At 42.6% G+C, this 9,050-nt stretch overlaps 1 protein-coding gene and 1 non-coding gene across 2 annotated transcripts; one reads left to right on the forward strand and one right to left on the reverse strand.

The window, feature by feature from the left end:
- The first annotated feature begins 438 nt into the window (after positions 1 to 438).
- Positions 439 to 4,848, forward strand: LOC136428992 (zinc finger protein 678-like). Its single transcript, XM_066418865.1, has 2 exons — positions 439 to 592; positions 2,340 to 4,848. Exon 2 carries the CDS (start codon positions 2,354 to 2,356, stop codon positions 3,452 to 3,454), a length of 1,101 nt encoding a protein of 366 aa, XP_066274962.1. The 5' UTR covers positions 439 to 592; positions 2,340 to 2,353; the 3' UTR covers positions 3,455 to 4,848.
- A 4,078-nt stretch (positions 4,849 to 8,926) lies between these two features.
- On the reverse strand, positions 8,927 to 8,999 carry Trnav-aac (transfer RNA valine (anticodon AAC)). Its single transcript has one exon. It is a non-coding gene; the product is annotated as a tRNA-Val (tRNA).
- Between the last annotated feature and the right edge of the window lie 51 nt (positions 9,000 to 9,050).

The following is a 9,050-nucleotide window of genomic DNA, read 5'->3' on the forward strand; positions in this document are numbered from 1 at the left end:
ATGCGTTCCAATGAACATTTAATGCATTACATTTAATAAAGCATTTACGGAGATAGGAATTTTTGTGTTACATTTTAATATCTTAACTGGTGGTATTTTCTAACCATATTGACTACATATTAATCAGCACCTTGGGCGTCTCCAAAATTCAGGATTGGTTTCAATGCATTGTATTACGACACCATGCGGTGTTCATATGTACTGCAGCCTTTTCACTCAAAGACACTACTACTCCGAAAACCTTGAAAAGAGGCCAGAAACAAATGATTTTACAGTCGGAAAGTAATACCAACGCTGGCATGGGGCATGGTGCCCCTCACCTTCCTCCTGTTAAAAAAAAGAGACTTTTCTAAGAGCCTTCGAAACGTTATTACTGCGAAAATGATTTGATAGCCAAACCACTCAGGAGTCCTCATGTCGCGGATTAATACCAACGCCGTCACATCCCGCGCATTTGTTTCTGGCGAGGGAGGAGTCCTGTTAAGTTCGATCTCGAGAGTTCCACTGTGTAGGTGTTTTCCGTCTCATTTTGCGAGACATCGACCCCAGGAGTAGTAATTCAAGACGCTGTTTTGTCTGGAATAACTTACAGGTGTGTATGAAGTCTACGATGTTGTTTATTCGACAAAAAAAGGTTCGAACTCTCGCCAGAAGGAACTTCAACATGGCGTCTCACTTGTTTGTGCGCCTCTGACTTCCTGAACTGTTAATCATGCTGCACATATGATTTTTATGACTTTTTTATTTCTCTTTTTATTTCCCTGATGAGAGTCTGTCGAAATTCATTCCGTAACAAGAAAAGGAGTAAGTTATGTAGATGTGGACTTGTACATTCAACATTGCCCCCCTCCCCCAAAGTTGGGGGTTGATGACACAGGACGGGTGGTGGGGTGGGGTTGAAGCGTTAGAAGTCTCTACCTGACCCCCATGCTGTTACAAAATTCTGGCGAGAACCCCGATAAGGGATCATAAGGGACTCTTAATGAGTCATATCAATTGGCCTGCAGGCTACTAGTATTTTTTCATATTATTTCATTCTTCTTATTTTTCATTGAAGTCAGGAGTCAAGGGTCAAACAGGAAACAAAAATTTGTTCCACCCTGACCACTGTAGGAAGTCCAGCATGTTCCCCCGAAGAATTTTAAAATTCACAACCACTCACGGGGGGTTGGGGGGGTTGGGGGGTGTGCCCCAAGATGCCACGCGCCCTAACATGGCATAGATTTATTACTGATCTTATTTTGCATAAGCATGCCGTGTTTGTGACCAGTGACTACGCTGATAAGGAAGGTTAATAAGTCAAGTTCATGCACATAGCTGTCATTTTCATTTAAAACATGTGTACATATTCATTTCTTGTTTCGTCAAAACATGTATTTTGACAATAATGGTGGTAGCGCTGAGTACAGGGTCACTGCGTAGCTAGACGGCCTGGTGCCTAAATATACGACCTGTGCCAAGCAGATACACATCTATCATACACATAAGAAATATCACTTCATAAGACATTTGAAAATGTGGGTCTTTAAGTGTTTGTTGAAAAGAAAACCGACCAAAGAAAACAGAAAAAAGTTAGGCACACTATCTGGCTTAGCACTAAATCAGAACGAACATTCTCGAAAACATCTAACAGCATTTTCCGCTTTTTACATCAGATCATGAAGGGCTCATGAACAACATGAATGCATTTCTTATCCAAGTATGGTCTTCAGATGACTATGTTCAAAATTCATTCATTAAAACCTGACCACTCTCTGGCAACCAGCGTTGGAGTGCCGTGAGTTCGAGCGCGTAAAAAAAGTGACATCTTAGGGCACCCTCCGTTAAGCCACTAATTTCCTGCATTCTGAGGGATATATTTTGTGACGTAGAGTTTTCCCTCTGTCACATCCTCATTTAAAAAGTTGAAACACAGGCATAGGAGTCCAGATCACAGCATAGGAGTCCAGATCACAGCATAGGAGTCCAGATCACAGCATAGTGGTCCAGATCACAGCATAGGGGTCCAGATCACAGCATAGGGGTCCAGATCACAGCATAGAGGGTCCAGATCACAGCATAGAGGTCCAGATCACAGCATAGGGGTCCAGATCACAGCATAGGGGTCCAGATCACAGCATAGAGGTCCAGATCACAGCATAGTGGTCCAGATCACAGCATAGAGGTCCAGATCACAGCATAGGGGTCCAGATCACAGCATAGGGGTCCAGATCACAGCATAGAGGTCCAGATCACAGCATAGTGGTCCAGATCACAGCATAGGGGTCCAGATCACAGCATAGGGGTCTTGAACTATGCTGGTGAGAACACTGCTTAATATGCTTGCCTGTTCATTACAGACTTAAGTGTTACCATGGCAAGAAATGGCTCAGATGACGTCGAAAGTAGTTTGGAAGGGAAGTTTGCTGGCAGACTTAAAACAACGAAACGCTTTCAGTGTGGGGAGTGCAGCAAGCAGTTCAGTAAGCTGAGTGCTCTGAAGACTCACACACGAATTCACACTGGTGAGAAGCCCTACAGGTGTGAGGAATGTAGCAGACTGTTCAGTCAGCTGGGTGGTCTGAAGATACACATGCAGACTCACACAGGTGAGAAACCCTACAGGTGTGAGGAGTGCAGCAAGCAGTTCAGTCAGATGGGTGCTCTAAAGACACACATGCGGACTCACACAGGGGAGAAACCCTACAGGTGTGAGGAGTGCAACAAGCAGTTCAGTCAGCTGGGTTATATGAAGATTCACATGCGAACTCACACTGGGGAAAAACCCTACAGATGTAAACAATGCAGCAGGCGGTTCACCACCCAGGGTCATCTAAAGACCCACATTCGGACTCACACAGGTGAGAAACTTTTCAAGTGTGAGGAGTGTAGCAAGCAGTTCTGTCAGCAGGGTTATTTGAAGACTCACATGCGGACTCACACTGGGGAAAAATGCTATAGGTGTGAGGAGTGTGGCAGGCAGTTCAACACCCAGAGTAATCTGAAGTCACACATGCGGTCTCACACGGGGGAGAAACCCTACAGGTGTGAGGAGTGCAGCAGGCAGTTCAGTGAGCTGAGTAGCTTGAAAAAACACATGCTGACTCACACTGGAGAAAAACCCTACAGTTGTGAGGAGTGCAGCAGGCAGTTCAGTCAGGTGGGTCATCTGAAAAAACACTTGCGGACTCACACTGGGGAGAAACCCTACCAGTGTGACGAATGTAGCAAGCAGTTCAGTCACATGTCTGTTTTGAAAAATCACATGCGGTCTCACACTGGGGAGAAACCCTACAGGTGTGAGGAGTGCGGCAGGCAGTTCAGTCGACTGCATGCTCTGAAGATTCACATGCGGATTCACACAGGTGAGAAACCCTACAGGTGTGAAGAATGCAGCAGGCAGTTCCACACCAAGGGTAATCTGAAGTCACATATGCGGACTCACACAGGGCAAAAGAGTGTGGCAAGCACCTGAGACATGAAAACACAAATACGGAACAAAAGAAGCAACTACAACAAGACACTTGTACCATATAAAAGCTGTCACCAATGTTAGCGTGTAGTAATGAGATATTCTTGGGATAAATGCTGCAATATTTCAGACAGGGTTGAATGGCCTAGTACTAGTAGCTATATGGATGTTTTGTTAAGAGTGCAACAGACTGTTTAGTCAGCTAGAAGGCCTAAATTGTAGCCTGTGTTACACAATCTCTTGCGGTGAGGGGCTGATTGGGCCTCCTGCCCTAGGGCTCGCAGCTTAATATAGTCAAGCTAGCCTACATTTTATGTAATGAGTTTTTTTTTTGCAGACTGGCCCAGGAGAGAGACCTTTTCATTGACATTCATTAGTTTTTGCTCTGTAACGTTTCTTGATGTTTAGATTTGTATGCATAAACCATCAAGTTGTGATGATCTTTTTGTCATTTCATAATGCCACGCCAATTTAATTTGTTGCTTCTCCGAATAGCCTGTTCTGTTTTTCCCATTTTGAAAATGAAAAGAATTTGGTCACTATTCCCATTCACACATTTTAACTCCCAATTTTACAATTTGTTCAGTTGTAAAACTCAATAGCCAACAAAATAGATTCTAAAGGCCTGCACATACCTAATAAGTGTGTTCATATTGATATTTATACTTTTGAAAGTTATACTTTTTCATTTATCAAAACTATTTCTCAATATCAATCCATATATTACATGGCAAAAAGTAATTTTTGTCACTGAAATACATGTACTACATGTAGATCAAAAAAGGGGTGCATTGCATAAAATCAGCCATACAAATCTGAAATTTGAATAATCCTCTTATTCTTTGTTATGTAAATCCTTATCTTCACCCCAGACTATTTACTAAAGAATTTATTAATTATTTTACCGCCCTGTCACTCCAATATTTTCTGAGAAAATCTGAGAAGCAACCAATTAGATTTGTGTGGCCTAATGAGCTATGTTTAAAATGTGACGGCTATTTGTTTTACCATGCATGACCTGTGTACTACTAACTTTTTCAGACTTTTTGTACATTTTTTCAGACTTTTTGTAAATTTGTTGAATTCATTTGAACCATTTAGGTTCCAATTCATATATTGTAACAATATTGCTCAAACTGAAGTTTGTAGTTTAATCAGACTTAGAGTTTAGATATGTTTTAACAAGAGGTGGCAATGTCATGTGTGACATGGGTTAAAAATAGTATCATCCAAGATATTCTTAGAATGTCACAATCAACTAACATATTCCATATTAACAATAAACGTTAGTTCTGAAGTCTTCTGTTTTGCAATCTAGTTGATGTAGGTAGAGAAATTTTTCCCATGGTTTTCAAGTTATTTACCTGTTTGTCAAAAGTAAAGTTACTAGTCTGATATGCATTTGTCTTTATTTCTTTTCATCACCTAACAAGACTCAGGGGTAATTGGGGATATAGTATAGGTCTGTTAACTCAGTGTGTTAAAATAGCAGAAAATATGATATTCAGACAAATCAGAGCAACCATTCTGCTGCAGTACCAAGGAAAGCCGCTAGAGGGGCCGAAATCACCAGGTTTCTTCAGGACGTCAATACTCAAACAACATAATATAGAACCTCCTTCGTTATTCAGACTAACCACTATTGTGACAACTTGGTAACGATACTAGTGAGTTGCTACTATTCTCAAGGTGCCCTTTGCAATGGATGGAGACAAGGAGGTTTAAAATAGGAGATGACAGAAGAGACTTGGGAGCTATAATGGGTTTGGATGCCAGACTAGATCGCTCGCGAGTTAGGCAAAACCCTGCAGAAAGTTGTGGAGGAAGAACTGAAGTACATTTGACATTTAGTACTTATGTCAAACGATAATTGTGTTAACTGTGTACGCACCCTTCCTCCCATAGGTGATCATGACCTAGTGTTTATTGAGACAGATTTGCGGCCTCATAAACAAATTGTGACAAATTTCGTGATGAAATGGAAGATTTCAAAACTGAATTCCGAGAATTGGTAGAAAGTGATGCCAGTGCAGACGAACTATACAACCAATTCACACTTAAACTATCCAGCTGTGTTGATAAATATGTACCCAGTAAAATGTCAAGCAGCAAAAAGTACCTTCCATTCATAACTCCCGAACTCAAGCGAATGATGAGAAAAAGAGATCGGTATTACAGAAAAACAATAGGACAAAACACAACTGCAAGAAAAGACAAACTTAACCAGTTCAAAAAAGAAATAAACAAGAAGATGAAAGAGTGCTACTGGAAATACATAGAGGAGGTAGTACTTGACATCGATATAGCTGACCACGAACAAAGTAACTCTGCTACTTCATCCAAACAAGGTACCAACAAATTTTGGAGTCTCCTGAAAAGCATGAAATCAGAAAGAGTCGGTGTCCCAAACCTCAAAAATGAAGGCACACTCATTTCGGACAACAAGGCCAAAGCGGACCTGCTGAACCAACAATTCCAATCCGTCTTCACAACTGAGCCCTTAGAAGACTCTCTTCCTGACATGGGGCCTAGCCCACACACCCCAATGATGGACATTAAGATAGATGCAACCGGAATAAATAAGTTATTAGACAACTTAAACCCCCACAAGGCATGTGGCCCAGGTCATGTCCATGCATGTGTACTCAAAGAACTCAGAGGCTAATATATATAGCGCGGGTTTACAAAAAAGGAAACCGCCTTGACCCAGCAAACTACCGGCCAATTTCACTAACATGCATATGCTCCAAAATCATGGAGCACATAATAGCTACGTTGATGAAGGTTAGACATCCAGGTAATAAGATACGCCAAAAATAATTACTCAAGCAACTGGATAAGATTTTGAAACAGTCAGACGTTTCAGACAGTATCCACTGTCTTTCGTCAGTGACTAACGATAGGACTGAGAACACCAGCTTTATACCAAAACTCTGAATGGATATGTTAATGAGGTAAAGACAATTTGGGATGTCTTGAAGTAGTCTTCAAAAAGAAGATTAATTCAAGACAAAGTTATGCCAATAGTTCAATTAGCTACTGTTGTTTTAGTACAGTAACTAAATGTTGCTTGTCCGGGGGTGGGGGGTGGTGGGCAGAAAGAAAGGTACAAGGAACATTGCAGAAAGAGCGCTAACCGCTACTCCTCTGCCATTTACCACCATCTAAAACACAACCAGGGACACTCATTCAATTTCGAATCCACGGACATCCTAGATCGTGAAGAACGCTGGTTCGAACGGGGAATTAGAGAAGCAATATATTATATGAGAGGATGTACAACCCCGCCCTCAACAGGAAAGGCGGTCTACGCGTTCAACTTTCAGGCACCTGGGATAATGCACTGCCCACCACCCCCCACCCCCGGACAAGCAACATTTAGTTACTGTACTGAAACAACAGTAGCTAATTGAACTATTGGCATAACTTTGTCTTGAATTAATCTTCTTTTTGAAGACTACTTCAAGACATCCCAAATTGTCTTTACCTCATTAACATATCCATTCAGAGTTTTGGTATAAAGCTGGTGTTCTCAGTCCTATCGTTAGTCACTGACGAAAGACAGTGGATACTGTCTGAAACGTCTGACTGTTTCAAAATCTTATCCAGTTGCTTGAGTAATTATTTTTGGCACATAATAGCTAGTTCTATGATGACTCACTTTGTCGACTCAAACAACATCTTGCATGACCTCCAGCATGGGTTTAGACATAGCAGGTCATGTGAATCTCAACTCTTATCCCTCACTGACGATCTGGCTCATAACAGAGAAAAAGGAATCCAGACTGATCTCATAATCATGGACTTCGCCAAAGCCTTCGATAAAGTTCCACATCTCAGACTGATACATAAACTTCAGTTTTTTGGCATTACAGGTAAAACTCTAGTCTGGACTCAAAATTTCCTGCAGGGCCGTTCGCAAACCGTAGTGTTGGATGGAGAGTGCTCCGATTCTGTACCCGTAACCTCTGGTGTTCCCCAGGGTTCGGTCTTCGGGCCAATCCTGTTTCTCGCATACATCGACGACTTGCCACAACATGCTGCACATGCAAAAGTTCGGCTCTTCGCCGATGACTGCATCTTGCAGATGAGTGTGAAAGAAAAGGCTGACTGTGAAAAACTCCAGAGTGACATAAACGAAATCTGTAGCTGGGAGAAAAAGTGGTTGATGGCATTCAACCCGTCAAAATGTGAGGTGATGTCAGTCCCGGCTTCCAGAAATCCAATAATATTCCCCTATACCCTCCATGATCATCCTCTGGCAAAGGTAAGTTGTACCAAATATCTTGGCCTTCACATTTCCTCAAAATTGACCTGGGGCAATCACGTCGAAGCAACAACTTCGAAGGCAAACAGAACCATAGGGATGTTGAGACGCTGCCTGAGAATCTCCAGCACAGCGGCCAAGGAGAGAGCCTACATGGCTCTTGTAAGACCTGTCATTGAGTATGGCTGTTGTGTTTGGGATCCCCACACCAGGGAACAGGTGAGGAGTGTTGAGATGGTTCAGCGCAGAGCAGCCCGATACGTGAGTAATGATTACAGACGCACCAGTTCAGTCACTGCTATGCTGCGAAACTTGGGCTGGCAAACGCTAGAACTGCGCCGAAAGATTGCCCGCCAAGTCACCCTGTATAAGATCATCCATGGTACTGTTTATGTTCCACACACGACCATGATTGCCCCGGTGGTTCGATGCTCCCGCCGCACCAATCACTCCCAAACATTGCAGGCCATCGCGGGCAGGAACAACTACTATAGGCTCTCGTTCTTCCCTCGGACCATCAAAGAGTGTAACGAACTTGAGCCTGGTGTGGCGGAGGCGGGGTCCCTCTCCCAGTTCAAAACCGAACTCAGTTCAAATACATGTATTACTAACTCACTAAATTTACTTGTCCTGTCCTTTGCACACACAAATTCAGTTGTTTATGTTCCTTAGTGCCTCTCCTTTATTTTCCCTTCGTTTTACTTGTTCCGGACACTTGTGTTGTATCTAACCCATGCGCAACTGCTGATAATCTCAGATATGAGGCTAAGCAGTATAGAAGAAGAAGAAGTAGCCTCCGTTGCAGGCTCTGACGCGGCTTTTTTGGGGGGCAAAATAATATGTTTTGCAGCCAGCCCGTAACCATCACCCAACCCTGTAACTAATAGCCTAGGCGGCTATTAGTTACAGGGTTGGGTGATGGTTACGGGCTGGCTGCAAAACATATTATTTTGCCCCCCAAAAAAGCCGCGTCAGAGCCTGCAACGGAGGCTAAAGAAGAAGTACCAATTTCATGTGATTGGTAAACTCCTTGGGTGAACTAACAAAATTGAATCAATTCGAGGAAGCTAAATGGAAACAAATTGATTTGATTGGTAAAAATCAAGAGAAAAAGTCGAACCAACAAATATCTAGTGATTCGAGGAGGCCGAACACAAACGCAAACTTAACAGAGGAGTAAAATGGAATAAAAAAAGAATTGCAAAACATGATTCCGCCCGGGATCGAACCGGGGACCTTCTGCGTGTTAGGCAGATGTGATAACCGCTACACCACGGAATCAGATGACGGAAACTAAGTTACAACGGTGTTTAATTGTATTTTTTCCAACTC

This window comes from Branchiostoma lanceolatum, chromosome 2, assembly GCF_035083965.1.
Source record: "Branchiostoma lanceolatum isolate klBraLanc5 chromosome 2, klBraLanc5.hap2, whole genome shotgun sequence".
NCBI classification, from domain to species: Eukaryota; Metazoa; Chordata; class Leptocardii; order Amphioxiformes; family Branchiostomatidae; genus Branchiostoma; species Branchiostoma lanceolatum.